At 36.9% G+C, this 17,077-nt stretch overlaps 3 protein-coding genes across 3 annotated transcripts; 2 read left to right on the top strand and 1 right to left on the bottom strand.

The window, feature by feature from the left end:
• Positions 1-343: 343 nt before the first annotated feature.
• Positions 344-4,914, top strand: LOC102582944 (uncharacterized). The gene is made up of 7 exons (XM_006364184.2): positions 344-778; positions 1,853-1,999; positions 2,267-2,401; positions 3,126-3,245; positions 3,380-3,466; positions 3,835-4,280; positions 4,514-4,914. Coding segments are annotated over exons 1-7 (1,323 nt in total). The 5' UTR covers positions 344-391; the 3' UTR covers positions 4,515-4,914.
• A 3,150-nt stretch (positions 4,915-8,064) lies between these two features.
• Positions 8,065-9,219, top strand: LOC107058305 (uncharacterized). The gene is made up of 2 exons (XM_015303844.1): positions 8,065-8,677; positions 8,852-9,219. The coding sequence occupies exons 1-2, from the start codon at positions 8,065-8,067 to the stop codon at positions 9,217-9,219; spliced, it is 981 nt and encodes a 326-aa protein (XP_015159330.1).
• A 4,167-nt stretch (positions 9,220-13,386) lies between these two features.
• On the bottom strand, positions 13,387-14,896 carry LOC107058306 (probable LRR receptor-like serine/threonine-protein kinase At4g08850). Its single transcript, XM_015303846.1, has 3 exons — positions 14,584-14,896; positions 14,131-14,345; positions 13,387-14,085 (listed from the first exon to the last, which is right to left on the bottom strand). The coding sequence occupies exons 1-3, from the start codon at positions 14,894-14,896 to the stop codon at positions 13,387-13,389; spliced, it is 1,227 nt and encodes a 408-aa protein (XP_015159332.1).
• Between the last annotated feature and the right edge of the window lie 2,181 nt (positions 14,897-17,077).

Genomic DNA, 17,077 nt, shown 5'->3' on the forward strand with positions numbered 1-17,077 from the left:
ATATAAGGTGTTTTTTTGCCAAATAAATAAATAAATTAGGCTATTCAAGCTTTATATTCAAAAAGTACTAATTCTAATTTTCGAGTTACCTTTCCCATTTAAAATATAAAGTCTTTACGATTAATTCTTTAAAATGAGTAGGTAATTCTTTATAAAATCAATTGATAAAAGCCACAAAAGAATTTTAGCAAAATGCCAAACATTTTAAAAAAATTCAAAATCCCTCAACGGCTACCTAAATCCAAAAAATAATTACACATTTTCCTATTATTCCCTCCCAAATATAAAATTCAAAACACACACACAAAAAAATAAATTATTCATTTTAAAAAATACACAAAGCTTCAATCACGCCCCTTCTCTTTCTCTTCTCCCCTGTATCTTCGCCTCCATGGAATCAGCCGAAGAAGATGAAGCTTTTATACCCGGCTCAGCCTTTTTCACTCAGCCGCCACCGAATTTAGTGTCATTATCACCTTTCACTTCATCAGTTTCGCCTTCTCCTCGGCGGCTTTCCAGCTGCTATTCTCAGCCGAGCCAACCTATAAAAGCTAAAAGACAACTTGCATGGGTGTCTCTTCAAGGAAGGCTTATCGGTGCAGAGGAAGCAAGTTCTGCTAGGAAGATTGGTGGTGGTTTAAACCCTAAAGAAGCTGTGGCTTGGGAACTCTTTAGCCCCATTCATCGGATTCTTATAGTTGCTGTTGTTGCCGTTGCTGCTGCGAATTCAAAGAAGAATAAGCAGATTTGTCGGCTGAAGAAATCTGTTGAACTTAGGGTTAGTTGTTTTTATTTTTGGTAATGAGGTTTTGTGTACTTACATTATTGCGTGAAGTACTGGTTTTTATTTATTGTTAAACTGTTTAATGCTGCTGTTACTACTTCTCGTTTTCATTAATAATTTGATTTTAGGAATTTTTTGCATTTTTTGACTGGTAATTTAATTGGGTTTGGGGATTTAGTTAATCATTTCTACTACAGAAAATCCTGTTTTTCATTTTCTTCTGTTTCCTCTTCCCTTTTTGAGTCGAGGATCTATGCGAAACAACTTTCTACCCCGTAATGGTAGAGGTAAAGTTTGGGTATATTCTACCCTGACTACACTTGTGAGATTAAATTGGGTATGGTGTTGTTATTATTGGTTTATTTCCTCTTACATTTGCTCGGATTGTTAACTGGATCCTTTTACTTGCGACTTTGCTAACTAGACAATCCCAATGCAAAATAAGTTCACTTTTTGTCCCATTAATTTCTTTTTTCTGGGCAAAGTATAAGGTTGAGTTACATTGGGTTTAAGTGTTCAGTTGGCAAAGTCGTGAGTAGAGGGTTCACTTGACAATCTGAGCCAAATATAAGGGACTTCTAGGCTACTCCGCTTCAATATTATTATCCAAAAGTCGTTTACTGAAATCAAGTTCTGCCTTTGTTCCATATTAGATGATGAGGTGTTGATTCACTAATGTATCTTATATCAATATTGTAGGAGGTTAATGGTTGAAAGTTCTGTTTGATAGAGAAAACATTTCATTAGATTTTAAAATTGAGTAATTAAATGTATTCGTATTCTTGAAAGTCGTGAAATTGTATAAAATAATATTGTTAGTGAAAGAGTTTAAATTCTCTGCACCGACGGTTTAAAACATATACACAACTATGTTCACCTCTAGGGCAATTACAAGTAAATCTCTATGATAAGCATTATCTCGTAAATGGTAACTTGGTAAAATTGTATGCTATCATAGGTTAAACTGCTGATAGTATAAGGCGTTCCATAGTGATGACGTTTCTAAATGGTTTGCATGAGTTTAGTAGTCTATTCAGCTATTTGAATTTCTTCTTTTATTTTGTCCAGGATCAAGTGCTCTTAGGCATGCAACAGAAGCTGGACACATTATGTGAACAGGTTAACTATTTCAAGGATCAGCCAGAAACTGCAGCAGATACATATGACTATTTTCTTTGTGAGCAACACTTGAATCAGTCCAACAACTTTTACGAGGTAAACAATCCTGAGAGGCTCAATTAGGTCCTTGTTCTATTTCGCTGCAAGTCAATTCTGATCAAGGAAGAGGAGGTGGTTAGTTATAAAATGCCTCTAGCAGCAAATCATATAGAAGAATAGTATAATGAAAAGGCCCAAATAGAATGGAATGGATATAGAGGATTTAATAGTCGAACCAACTAGTATGGAATTGAGCCGTATTTTATTTTTGTACTCTCTTTTGGACTTGAAACCAGTGCTTACCATTTCTTTCCTCTTAACTAGAGGAATATGATCAAGGGAGAAGAGATGCTTAAATTTGAAATGCCTCCGGCAGCAAATCAGGCTGAACCAGAGGAACGGCGTATGTCTGATTTGTCGGATTGGGCTGCTAGTGTGACTTCCTCTGTAGATATTCAGGTAATTACAGTATCTATTAGATTTTACGATTATGCGATGAACTAGCATTGAGCTTTGTTTACATGTGAATCTTTTTGTTTTCCAATAGTGTATCTCACATCAGAATTTCTATTTTCTCATCTTATGGCTTTTTCCGAGAGAAAGAACAATGTTTTCAAATGTATGAATATGGACTTTTTGAGATTGGATATCCTGGAATTTTGGTAACGTGCAATCAGAATTTCTTAGGGAAGATAAACTTCAGTGTAGGCTGCTTGCAGTTTAGATGATGCAGTGGACAAATTTGCAGTCTCTTGTTAAAATTATCCATTAGTTTGTTTTTCTCTTCTACCTACTTTGGCTTGTAGAAGTCAAATAGATAATTACTGATGGTAACCACCATTTAGATACCGTGTTAACTCTGTCTTTTAAATCTTTACTGATGAGACAATAGAAGTTGCACATTCTTTGTTGAGAAACAAGGGTATAGACATGTTGAATTCCCTAGTTTCCCATCATAGGGATTTCTATCTATAGATTAAGTGATTACCAAGGAGCTAATTCGTTCAGTGAGCATGAACAATCAAGAGCAAGGTCTTGGCATATTTTACTCTTCACGTATGATGATTATGTTCGTTGCTTTTATGCTTTACCTAAATAAGTTTACATTGAACTAATTTAGAGAGACAAGAAAATAGTTCCCGACCATTATGGTCTAATTTGCAACATATGTTGTTCCTTTCAGCTGAACACTTCAGCAATTGAACAAGATTTTTATAATCTCCAGAGGGAATGTGAAGAAAAAGATGTCACCATCAGGGAGTTATCCACTTTTCTTCAATCATCAGAAGCTTTTGGTGCAAAGGTACCATAACATGTATTTTTCCTCATACAATATTAAAGAAGAAATGTGTGCTGCTCTTGTACAAAACAATGTGGTGAATACCACTCTTACAGTTACTTATAAATTATAATTGTCCCATTGGTTTGATCTAACAGAGGACTGGGGAGCTCGAAGATATCATCCGCAGAAAGAATATGATTATTACAAAACTCAAGAAAGATGTTTTAATTTTAGAGCAGAAGGTAATGATGCCTCTTAGCAAATGCTAGCAGTCTCTGTCTGCATATGTGAAATAATTTTTTGCAGCAAAATGTTGTCTAGTTATTTTACAAATTTTTGATTTACACTACTTATTGTAAATGTCCCCATCATGATGCCTACTGATTAATGTTGTGATGTCAGAGAAAAATATGGTCTTGTAAACTGAATTACGGTCTAATCTTGACAATATATTTACTTGAGCATATTTGAATTCTTGAAAACAGAATGCTTAAACTTAATGCTCCAAACTAAAGTTTATTTTGACTTATTCGACTGGTAATTTGATTTATTAGGTCGGCACAAAGTGTGAATCATTTTTGGTTTATGATTTGAATTTGGCTTTTAACAGGTTATGAATCTAACAAGACTTAGACGACCATCATTCTCTTCAAAAAGCTCAAAGGGGGTGAAGCATCCTCCATTGACAGACAACATCCTTTATGATATGGACAGTACTACTAGCCCTTCGTCTTCAGATTCAGATAGTTCCCCTGGGAAAATAGCTCAACCTCTTTTTGCTAGTGAAGACATCAGCATTTATCATGGTGAGAATACTTTATGGGAAAACCAGAAACAGGAGCAGGTCGAAAACTTACCTTTATTAGTGAAACCAACAGATAGACATCCAAAGTCACGACCAGTAAGCCCCTTGAAGGAGAAATCATTGAATCACACACAGGATTCAGTCTCCAGATTGAAACCAAAGCAGGCATCATCTATTGGTGCAGAATCTCGGAGGAGACGACCTCCTATTGCTAAGTCGAAGGATGTGGTTGCACAAAAACGATGGCTTTAGTAAGTATTTTTCTTTCTAACTCAAGAAACTACAATTTTTCTTTGAAATTGTATACTGGCTTCCGTGAATAGTAGTACCAAAGGCTTTACTGAATGATTAAGAGAAACCTATGTAAGATATGAGTTATTATGTGGAGAACATGGATACTCAACAACACTGTTTGAACACTGAACACTAACACTAGCCTTCTTTATTTTCCTTATTGTGGTTAACTTTTCACCCCTTTCTTCAGGCTATCAGACGTAAATGTCACAAGTAAAATAGGCCATGTAAGTTGCTGGCCTGATAGCTGGACCTGAAAGAGCTTCAGTGTAGCTTCATCAACTTCTACGGCTGCTTTGCATTTCCATCATTTCCTATGACGAACATGCCAAATAGACAGCATTATATATTTAGGTAGTAAAACAGTAGAGTACATAAAAGTTATCAAACCAGTCTTATATTTAGTTAGACTTCTTGTTATATTGTAGCAAAGATGAAATGTGTCAATTATACAATTTTGGGATGTCGCCTGAACTAGCAATTATACTTCCTATGTATATTGCTATGATATGACACATTTTGCTTCTTCTGAAGTCTATGTATGTATAATTTTCATTTGGCTTAAAACGCCGACAACCCCTTAAATTTATCAATAAATTTCATTCAGAAACTTGAACGGTTGAGCATCTGAAGTTTGAACACATGATATAGTGTTCCTAATAGACACCTCCAATTCAAATTTTTTTGCGTGTGCTTTTGTGCGTCATTTAGGTACTTAGTTAAGTTAATCATATATAAAATGTGTCATCTATTTAATTATACATATGGGCCTCAATTGGAACATGTTTGAGGTTTTACGGTTTATTGAGGCTAATGTGACGCATTTCAAGTGGTTTACTTATCTATGTAATTGACACTTGAATACACACCCAAAAGGTTTTCCAAACAAAAATGTTTAATAAGAATACTTCTATTTATATTGTATTTAATAAATTATTCGTGTTTTTTATGATCGTGTGAAACGCGGATGAGTTCACTAGTTATTTAATATTGGAAAATTGTATATAATAGCAAACTATTAATTCAAATTAAATGCTATAAATATAGTTTGATTTAATTGTACCTCATAGCAAATTGTTGCTATTTCACCTCTCTCCTGGTGAATCTCGCTCGCCACTCTCGTTCTCTCCCTCGCCTCTCTCATTTTTTATACAAACGCAAGTGTATAAGTGTGTTTGCGTTTGTATAAAGTGAGAAAATTGTATATATACATATATTTTTGTTCCCCTCTCTCCCCTCTCCCAGATCTCGCTTGCCACTCTCTCAGATCTCGCTCTCTCACTCGTCTCTCTCACTTTATACAAAAAACCACAAATTGTATAAAATGCGTTTGTGTTTGTATAAAGTGAGAGAAAATTGTATATATACATATATTTTTGTTCCCCTCTCTCCCCTCTCCCAGATCTCGCTCGCCACTCTCCCAAATCTCGCTCTCTCACTCGCCTCTCTCACTTTATACAAAAATGCAAATGTATAAAATGCGTGAAAATTGTATATATACATATATTTTCGTTCCCCTCTCTCCCCTCTCCCAGATCTCGCTCGCCACTCTCCCAAATCTCGCTCTCTCACTCGCCTCTCTCACTTTATACAATTGATCTTTTTGTATATGTATACCAAATCAGATTATACAACTGTTTTTTTTGTATATGTATAGCGAATTATACATATATATGTTTGCTATGGAGCGCAATTATGCAAAGTTTGCTATAGCATACAAATATGAATTTTGTGTTTGCTATATGTGAAAGTTGCTCAATATTATATCATGTGTTTAAATGTTCAATTAAAATAAGTTGTAATTTGAGAGTTCAAATGAAATTTATTGAAACGATTGACTTGGGTCTGCTTAATTACGGGCTTGCTCTCCCTTTTCCTATACCCAACTGACATAGCAATGAGACTCCACTATGCCTCTATGGAAGTTCATCTTCTTTCTGTGTGTGCCCTATCTGGTTTGTTACTCTATTTACCTTCACAACCATTTGGTGTCAAAGGTTATTCATTTTCATACAAAGACACCTTACATATATATCAGGGATTACAAAGCTCGCTTTACATGAGTAGGCGGACGTGCATCCATTGATGAGAACCTATGAGATATGAGGTGCATTTTTGGCCTTGATTTTGGAGCTTTAAGCAAACAAGAGCTTGCTAGTTTGATGATAAAAGCCAAAACATCTTTTACTTCATCTTCAGGATATGGAAGACGTTCCTCTAGCAAATCACTAAGCTGCACATGATCTATAGTCGATGAATTTGCTACCACAGTAATGTAATCCCCAAGATGCTTTCCTTTGATTATCTTCAATGCTAATACTCCAAAGCTATAAACATCACACATTTCCGTAACCTTCATTGTATATGCAAGCTCTGAGACAACACAATTTCCAAAAGATTATTAACAATCTAAACGTGCAAATGAGATTTAAACAGTATAGAGTGTTTGGCTTTAGCTCATGAAATTTGAGAAAAGGATAAAAAAAATTAAGTTGGGCCTTACCAGGTGCAACATAGCGATATGTGCTTGCAAACGCAGTGCAATTGAATGAGTCTGGCTTGAGAAGCTTCGCTATGCCAAAGTCTGCAACACAAGCTTCATACTCGGAATCAAGATAAACATTACTGCTTGATATGTCTCGATGAACAATTGGTGGTGGTGAACAATCGTAGTGCATGTAAGATAAAGCAAAAGCAACACCCTTGATGATATTTACCCTTTTCAGCCAATCCAATTTCTTGGACTCAACTTCATTGCTCAAAATAATAGACAAACACCCCCTCTCCACATACTCATAAACCAAGAACGAGTGTTGTGCATTCGAACAATAGCCATAGAGGTTCATAATGTTCCGGTGTTTAATCCCAGTCAATGCCCTTACTTCATTTAAGAAGCCTTTGGGAGATGTATTCTCAAATGAAAAATGAAGTCTCTTTACAACTATATTCCCTAATGATGGAAGGTCTACCTTGTAAACGCTTCCATGCCCGATGCAATCAAACTCCTCTGTTGCGTTTAAGATGTCCCTGTACAATGCCTTTCCATCTAACATGGATATCGAAAGCCAACCATCACCATCCCATCTTTCAACATCTCCAACTCTCCTTTTATTACACATAAAGAGAACATCAATGAAAACACAGAGCAGTACTAGTGCTCCAATAACAGGAAGTACAGTGATTAGGATGAGCTTACGTCCCTTCGCCATTGAGTTTTTCTTCACCTCATAAGATGTTGAGATAAAAAGATTTCATAATAATAACTCGCGTCTAAGCTCGTTGACAATGGCAGACAACACAACGAAGAAGATAGAGTTATCTTCAAGGGTACCTAAGTCTAAGTCTTTCTTGTCTTTAGAGAATACAAAGAGACGTGGCACAAATCCAGCTGTAGATAACAATAAAGGAAAGAGAAAGCATCTGGACCATCCACGTTATCCAAGATCAGCCCAAGGTTACAGCTGTAGTGAACCAATTCTTGATCCTTCTATGAAGCATGTGAATGGCACACACATAACATAGAAGATAATAAAATATGTTAGACATTTATTTACATAGCCAATAGAATTTAGACAAAATGTATAAGATTTTATATGTTCTTTTATTGCTTTTAGGTATTACATTTTCTTGTATAAATATGGGCAGTCTTGTACATATCAATACAAAGAAAATTTCCCAATACTGATCTTGATTAAATTCTTCATGGTATCAGAGCAGAAATCATTTCTCAATTCATAAGCAATGACTGGAGAATCATCTTCCCCTACTGTTATCACACCAGCCACTGTCCCAGCAGTCGGCGTTACCACGACCATCAATCCTTATCATCTTTATCATCTTCATGCTTCTGATGCACCTGGAATGGTACTGATCAACAATCTCTTTGATGGGAAATGTTATCAAGGCTGGAGGAGATCTGTACTCATTGCTTTGTCTGCGAAGAACAAACAAGGTTTTATTAATGGTTCTCAACCTTCTCCTTTAATTGTCTCTCCAGATCTTCATCTTTGGAGCAGATGTAATGATATGGTTACCTCTTGGCTCCTTAACTCCCTGTCAAAAGACATTGCAGACAATGTTATCTACTCAAGCACAGCTAGAGAATTATGGTTAAGTCTAGAACATAGGTTTGGCCAATCAAATGGTGCAAAGCTTTTTCATCTACAAAAGGACCTTAGTAGGTTGGTACACGGGACTAACAACATTGCAGGTTACTTCACAAAGCTGGAGAGATTATGGGATGAGTTGGATTTTCTTAACTCTAATTTCAAGTGTAATTGTGTCTGTGTCTATCATGGAAAACAGAGGTTGGAAAAGTCTCTGCAAGATGAAAGACTGATCCAATTTCTCATGGGTCTTAATGACACTATGCCCAAGCTCGGGGAAACATTTTGATGCTTAACCCTTTACCTGGCATTAATCATGCATACTCTTTAATTTTACAGAATGAAAATCAAAGAGAGACATACATGAGTCTCATCTCTTCTGATTCTTCTTCTTTCATGGTGGGAAATATGAATCACTCTAGAGGAGGAAAGCAGTCGCAAAAACTTGCTAGTCCTTCAAGGAATTGGGAATCCACATCCCAGAATTAATCACCCTCAGCATCCACAAAAGTTTCAAAGGCCAAATTTGAAGTTCAAAGGCAAGGGAGCACAGTATAACCCTAATGTATCTTGCACTTATTGTGGGAAAACTGGGCATGTGGAAGATAATTGTTTCAGGTTGATTGGATTTCTGGATGATTTTCAGTTCACAAATGACAAATGTTTTCATGGACAAATCAGAGGAAATAGAGCAATGACCATGGGAGATATCGAGGGAAGGAACAGCCAGTTTGCAGATCAGGGAAAGAACACTCACTTTGCAGATCATGGGAGAATACTCACTATGTAGATCATGGAAGGAACCCTTCATATGCTGATCATGGAAGGAACAATAACTATGCAGATTCTGCATTCACTACTCAACCATACAACAAGGACCAATACAACCAGTTCAAACAAATGTTCAATCAAATGAAGGTGGAAGAAACAACTCACACCAATAGAGGATCTGAGATAAATGCAAATGCAGTGGCTGGTACTATTCTAAAATATATTGGCTCATGTTTTTCAGTTCTCAATCCTCACACCTGGATCATAAATTCAGGTGCCTCTAATCATATGTGCTTCAATCCTAATTATTTTATGTCATTATCACCCCTTAAAGTACCTCTTACTATTAATTTTCCTAATTGTCAAACCATCCTTGTTACTCATACATGAACTGTCTCTATATTTCTGATCTTGCTTTGCAGAATGTTCTTTATGTTCCTAGTTTCAGATTCAATCTCATGTTAGTCCACAAGTTTTGCACTCAATTTCAATCTGTCCTATTTTTCACTTCTCTTCATTGCATGATGCAGGGCCTTTCCATGAAGAGGCCTCAAGTTTTTGGTGATGCAAAGGATGGACTCTATCTGTTCCAGCCATGTCCTACAGAGTCTAGTCTTAATTTTAGACAATATGTTCCTAATTTATCAAGTGTTAATTTGAGTGATTCAGTTTCAGTTCCTATTTCAATTCCTCTTAATTCTAGTTCTATTCCTGTTTGTACAAGTGCAACTTCTAATGTAAAATTGTGGCACATTAGACTGGGGCATTTGCCTTTATCGTCAATGAAAAATGTCAGTTTTCTCTCAAATTCCTCTTTATCTGTTTCTGATTGTTTTTGTGATATTTGTCCTAAAGCCAAACAATCTAGGCTGGCTTTTTCTCTCAGTCATATATCAACAAAATACATCTTTGATCTCATTCATATTGACACATGGGGTCCTTATAGAGTACCCACTCACAATAATTATAGGTACTTTCTTACAATAGTTAATGACTATAGTAGGGCAACTTGGACTTATTTGTTAACTATCAAGAGCAATGCATTTTCCGTCTTACAATCTTTCTTACAAATGGTTGAAAGACAATTTAATATAAATGTGAAAAAGATAAGATCAGATAATGCCTTGGAATTGGGACTAAGTGCAGCAGCCACACATTTTTTTTGTTCCCAAGGGATTATTCATCAAACTACTTGTGTTGCTACTCCTCAACAAAATGGCAGTGTTGAGAGAAAGCATAGACACCTCCTTGAAATTGCAAGGGCTCTTTTATTTCAATCACAGGTGCCTATATCCAATTGGGGTGAGTGTATTCTCACAACCACATATTTGATTAATAGGCTGCCTTCTCGAGTCCTTCATGGGAACACTCCTTATGCTGTCATTTTTGGCACATCACCTTCTTATCAGAATTTAAGATGTTTTGGTTGTTTGTGCTATGCTAGCACACTAGCTCATGGGAGGGGGAAATTTGACCCTAGGGCTTAAGCTTGTGTATTTTTAGGATATCCTAGTAATCAAAAGGGATACAAATTGCTCTCTTTGGATAGTCAAAAAGTGTTTGTTTCTAGAGATGTCCAGTTTCATGAGGAAATATTTCCTTTTGTTACAAGTATTGCTCCTATTTCTCCTTATACTTTTCCTATTCCATACTTAGCTTCTTCTTCTGATGATTGTTTATTGGATCCACCGATTTCTACATCTTTACCAACTCATTTTCCTGTTCCCATTGCTGACCCTGCCTCTATTTCATCATCACAACCTCCAAACACTCTCATCAATCCTAGTCCTAGGAGATCTACCCGAACCACCAAAGGCATCCTCCCAGCCCACCTTAAGGATTATTTCTGCAATACTATCTTTCTTAGTGATGTCACTACCTCTTGTTTCTCTGCTTCTATTCAGACTCATATTCTTTCTTCTACTGATCTTTCCCTTTCTAATCAGTTTCTTCTTCATTCTATTTCTCAGATCACAGAACCAACCAACTATTATCAGGCTTCTATTCACCCTGGATGGAAACATGCCATGGATGCTGAAATTGCAGCCTTACAATCAAATCACACTTGGGATGTAGTTTCCCTTCTTCATGGTAGAAAGACTCTACCTTGCAAATGGGTTTATAAGATCAAACAACATGCTGATGGATCATTAGAAAGGTTGAAAGCTAGATTGGTTATCCGAGGAGACATCCAAAATGAGGGCATTGATTTTAATGAAACGTTTTCTCTGGTGGTTAAAATGACTACGATCAGATGTTTATTATCTATTGCTGTAAAAAAGAATCGGGTAGTGTCACAATTTGACGTCAACAATGCTTTCTTGCACGACGATCTACAAGAAGAGGTCTATATGAAGTTTCCAGCAGGTTTGCCTATCTCTAATCCTAATTTGGTGTGCAAACTTCGCAAATCCCTTTATGGTCTCAAGCAGGCATCCAAACAGTGGTATGCCAAACTTGCCGGTGCTTTAAGCTTTAAGGGGTTCACTGCTTCACTCAATGACTACTCTTTATTCTTCAAAAATATCGGTGATTTAGTTTCTATAGTCGTCGTTTATGTCGATGACATTCTTATTACGGGAGATAATCACAAAGAAATACAAGCTCTTAAGGATTTTCTTCACACAGAGTTCAAAATTAAGGATTTTGGGGCTTTGCATTACTTTCTTGGTATGGAAATATTAAGGGAACAACAGGGTATTATCATCAGTCAAAGCAAATATACCTTGGATTTGCTTCAGGAATTTGATGTTAGTCATTTGCCCTCTGTTTCTTCCCCCATGGATCCTTCACACAAGTTATCTGCAGATTCAGACGATTATATGTTAGATCCTACCCTATATCGACATCTTGTTGGTAAACTCAACTACTTAACTCACACAAGGTCGGATCTCTATTTTGCCGTTTCAATTCTCAGTCAATATATGCAAAAGCCTTGTACCTCTCATTTTACTGCAGCATTAAGAGTTCTAAATTACCTAAAAGGGTCTCCAAACCAAGGGATTTTTCTGACTGCTTCTCCTTCTTTCTCTCTAATGGCGTTTTGTGATGCCGATTGGGCTACATGTCGAGATTCTCGCAGATCTGTGAGTGGGTTCTTTATCAGCCTAGGAGGATCCCCCATTTCATGGAAGTCCAAGAAACAATCTTCCATTTCACTTTCTTCGACCGAGGCTGAATACCTCTCGATGCGTCGCTTGGTTGCAGAACTAACTTGGTTGACTCGTCTACTCTCTGATCTATCTATTTCACCTGAGTTGCCCATTCCTGTTCACTCGGATAGTCAAGCGGCTATCCACATTGCTTGCAATCCTGTGTTTCATGAAAGGATGAAGCATGTTGAGCTAGATTGCCATTTTGTTAGGCAACAATACCTCGCTGGCCTCATATCTCTTTCTTTTGTTCCATGCCATGATCAGTTAGCCGACATCTTCACCAAATCGTTGTCGGGGACTTCTCATCATCACTATCTTCGCAAGCTGGGTATCATTCCACTCCCCTCCATCTTGAGGGGGGGATGTTGAGATAGAAAGATTTCACAATAATAACTCGCGTCTAAGCTCGTTGACAATGGTAGACAACACAACGAAGAAGACGAAGTTATCTTCAAGGGTACCTAAGTCTAAGTCTTTCTTGTCTTTAGAGAATACAAAGAGACGTGGCACAAATCTAGCTGTAGATAACAATAAAGGAAGGAGAAAGCATCTGGACCATCCACGTTATCCAAGATCAGCCCAAGGTTACAACTGTAGTGAATCAATTCTTGATCCTTCTATGAAGCACGTGAATGGCACACACATAACATATAAAATAATAAAATATGTTAGACAGTTATTTACATAGCCAATAGAATTTAGAAAATATGTATAGGATTTTATATATTCTTTTATTGGTTTTAGGTATTACATTTTCTTGTATAAATATGGGCAGTCTTGTACAGATCAATACAGAGAAACTTTCCTAATACTAATCTTGATTAAATTCTTTAGAAGATGCTCTTTCACAGGGCGGGAGTCCTGTTACATTGCCGCAAAAACCTTTATTACCTTCTAATGAAGCATTCATAAAAGTTTTATTATTAGGGATTGGTCCTTCCAACTCATTGTATGACAATACGACATCCTGCAAACCAGTTTCCAATTTCTGGTGGTATGCTGCAGGATGTCCTTAATCCCAGTCAATGCCCTTACTTCATTACGTAAAAGATTTGATTGATTTGCGGTAGCCTTCCACCAATGTTATTTCTGGCTACCTGCAGATCAATCAAATCTTTGCATTTCCCCCAGTTGTTGCTAAGTTCACCATGAAAATCATTGTCACTCAAATCAATGAACAAAAGCTCTGGATGTATGCCAAAAGCTTCAGATAAATTTCCAATGAAACTGTTGTTATTAAAGCGAACCCATTTGAAACTCGAGCATTTGCTTAAGCTGCTTGGTATTGGCCCTGTGAGCTTGTTACTAGCCACCGTGAAGTTCTCAAGTTTCCCACCTTTGCAAAGCCGCTCTGGCAAATGGCCTGAAAATCCATTGTAACTTATTGATAAGACAACCAAGTTATCCATATATGCAACTTCTTTTGGAATGGAACTAGAAAGTTTGTTGGTACCGAGATATAGTGACTGCATGTTTCTCAAATTACCAAAGGAAACAGGAATTGGACCACTAAGCTGATTATCAGATAAATCCAAATAAGTGAGTTTTTTCAAATTTCCCAACTCACTAGGAATGGGACCAGAAAGTTGGTTTAAATAAAATTGCACACTTTTGAGCTCAGTTAAGTCACCTATAGTTATTGGAATTGAACCAGAAAGTTTGTTATCACCGAGATGTAGTGAGTGCAAGTTTCTCAAATTGCCAAAGGAAGCAGGAATTGAACCACTAAGCTAATTATAGGATAAATGTAGATCATTAAGGTTTTCCAAATTCGCCAACTCACTAGGAATAGGACCAGAAAGTTGGTTAGAATAAAGGTACAAAATTTTGAGCTGAGTTAAGTCACCTAAAGTTATTGGGATTGAACCACCAAGCCGATTATCACATAACTCCAGATCAAAAAGATTTTTCAAATTCGCTAATTCACTAGGAATGGGACCAGAAAGATGGTTAGAATAAAGGTGCAAACTTTCGAGCTCAGTTAAGTCACCTAGAGTTATTGGAATCGGACCAGAAAGATTGTTCCTCTATAAGTCTAAAACCTCAAGTGACTTCATCTTCCCAATTTCAATAGGAATGAAACCATTTAAATGGTTGTCAAAGATGACGAGGGTCTCAACCTTTGATAGTGAGCCGATTTGAGATGGGATTTTGCTTGAAATCTTGTTGATCAACAAGTCAAGATAGACAAGATTAGTTAGGTTTCCTATTGTAGGGGGGGATGATACCAGAGAGCTGGTTCATGCTAAGATCAACATATTCAAGAAACAGGAGAAATGAAAATGGAAAATCATGGAGTGTACCAATGACACCAGCATCAGTAATCTTCAACCTGTTTGTCCGACCGTTAAAGCATATAACTCCATACCAACCCCTGCATGCATCAGTACTTAGCGTCCATGAAGCCAATAAGGAATTATTTTTGTTTTGGAAAGTTGCTTTCCATTTCAGGAGAGCAGTTGCTTCCTCAGTGGAAGCAAAAGTAACTGTGAAGAGAATGACAAGGCATATATAATAAATAGTATCGTTTTCGTGGGCCATAGAGCATGGAATTGTTCAAATTTTTGCTCAAATGGGCCGAGAAGAAGAAAAGTCTCAACACACAGTACTTCGCAATTCTTCTTTCATATGTAACAGTAGTTTCCTTACAAAATCAATCAAATTAAAAAGCAGCAAACAAATAAGTTCTGTATCATGGAAATAACTTAAATAAACTGATCTTTCTGTATTTTCTCTCCTCATCCAAAATAAGAGGTTGACATGGTATGGTAGATATTGAATTTCATAACGTAATCATAACTCTTGATATTGCAGTATTGATATTTTTATATTTGACAAGATATTCGGTGTTTGTAAAAAAATATTGAATACCACACTGAAGTGTAAAGTAATGTATATAATTCATATATATTATTTGTCACAACTCAATCAACCAGTCGGTAAGCGAACTCTTTCCAATCAATAAGAAGAATAATAAACGTGGAAGTAAAAGCTCAAAACAAAGCGTGTCTTAAATGACCTCATTCATATAAACTAGAAATAAAATGCGGAAGACAAGTCAAAACTCCTCAAAACCTGGTGTCATAAGTACAAGCCTCTAAGAAATCTCAAAGTACGAAAACAAATACTAAAGTTCAGGAACTAGAGAGACATTGACAAAATGTAAGGATAGAAGAGATCTGGGAATTATAGATCAACCAAGTAGCTACCTTCGAATCTCAAATGATCAACAAGTAACGAGGGTCACTTGTCACTTGTGCCGAGCTCAAAACCTGCACAATAAAGGTGCAGAAAAGGAAAGGGTGAGTATGAAAATACACGCATATTCAGTAGCATCGTCCACTGACTTGAATCAATGTTGAGGGTCGGTCCAACACTATTCAAACCTGTGATAAGTCTCAAATATAAATCCATCTCTATAAGACTCGGACTATGTTATGAACCATAGTGATGACGTGGAGGACAACAGGGCTAAATCGGAAGATAATTTTATTCAGTCTAGAAGGAGTAACCGTGTGAAAATACCATCTAAAAGATTTGTTGACTTTGTCTAACAGAACGTGAGGCAAAGTGCGCGCTAAATATGCGACAAGTGGAGTAGGAAGTATCTGATATAAATCTATTATCTCTAAGCGTAGTTAGGATATGCTATTGTTGTTTCGTCGTATCTCTATTTCTCATCTCTATTTTCTTCTATAATTCTCTTCTCATCTCTTCTCTATTTCTTCTTCTTTCCTTGCAGATTTTTTATGTAATCAGTAGTTGTTGTAATCTGGTTCAGTAATTAATATAGTGATCAGTTGGTCGTTATTGCGTTTGTTATATTGGTGCTTTCATCCAGAGGTCTTTTAATGGAGGACCAACAATGACTCAAGGCTCTTGTTGATGGATCTGTTAGGGAAACAACCACTCCATTCGAGAAGGAATTAGCGGAAATTCGTGCAATGTTACTGGAGGTAGTGAGTAAAAAAAATCATGAACCACCAATGGCAATAGCACGACAGGATAACCCTCCAGCGGCACCAACTCAACGGCATAGGTCAGCGGCTATGGAATTTTGGACGATTTTGTGGAGAGCATCCAGATGCTTGGATTTTTCAAGCAGAGCGCTACTTTGATTTTTACGAAATTGAAGATTCACAAAAACTCACGATGGCGTCATTCTATCTTGATGGAGATGCGCTTGAGTGGTATCAATGGTTATTTCGGAACAAATAATTGATCGGATGGGAGCATTTTGCAGAGAAAGCAAGGGTTCATTTCAAGCCAAAATGTCTTGAATCTGCTGAAGGCCGTCTGGCAAAATTTAGGCATGTAACCACAATATCGGAGTTACAAGGTCGTTTTGAAGCCATAGCTAATGAGACAGATGATATTTCAGATGGGTTGATGGTAAGGCCATTTGTTTCTGGGCTTAGAGAAGACATCTAAAACTCAGTTTTCAGTCACGAGCCTAAAACTTTTGATGACACACTTAAATGGGCACATATACATGAGCATCACATTCAGGCAGAGAAAGGCACGAATCGACCAGCTTTTGCAAACAGAGGGGCACCACTTTTGCCTAGCCCTAATCAACATTCCTCAACCTCGTTCATTCCATCTCCAACAAGGACGATGACTTCTCCTTTGAACCGTCCACCACTCAAATGTTTTACCCATTCTGAGATTCAGAGTCAGCGTGAGCGTGGATTATGTTACTATTGTGAGGAAAAATACGTT

Source organism: Solanum tuberosum, unplaced genomic scaffold (genome assembly GCF_000226075.1).
Source record: "Solanum tuberosum cultivar DM 1-3 516 R44 unplaced genomic scaffold, SolTub_3.0 scf00479, whole genome shotgun sequence".
Taxonomy (NCBI): Eukaryota; Viridiplantae; Streptophyta; class Magnoliopsida; order Solanales; family Solanaceae; genus Solanum; species Solanum tuberosum.

Coding starts and splice junctions, on each gene's coding strand:
- LOC102582944 (XM_006364184.2), top strand. CDS start 392: ATGGAATCAGCCGAAGAAGATGAAGCTTTTATACCCGGCTCAGCCTTT. Junction 779..1,852: donor AGAAATCTGTTGAACTTAGG/GTTAGTTGTTTT, acceptor TATTTTGTCCAG/GATCAAGTGCTCTTAGGCAT. Junction 3,246..3,379: donor CAGAAGCTTTTGGTGCAAAG/GTACCATAACAT, acceptor TTGATCTAACAG/AGGACTGGGGAGCTCGAAGA.
- LOC107058305 (XM_015303844.1), top strand. CDS start 8,065: ATGACTGGAGAATCATCTTCCCCTACTGTTATCACACCAGCCACTGTC. Junction 8,678..8,851: donor ACTGATCCAATTTCTCATGG/GTCTTAATGACA, acceptor GAATCACTCTAG/AGGAGGAAAGCAGTCGCAAA.
- LOC107058306 (XM_015303846.1), bottom strand. CDS start 14,896: ATGGCCCACGAAAACGATACTATTTATTATATATGCCTTGTCATTCTC. Junction 14,346..14,583: donor TAGCATGAACCAGCTCTCTG/GTATCATCCCCC, acceptor CAATAACTCTAG/GTGACTTAACTGAGCTCGAA. Junction 14,086..14,130: donor GTCCTATTCCTAGTGAGTTG/GCGAATTTGGAA, acceptor TCCTATAATTAG/CTTAGTGGTTCAATTCCTGC.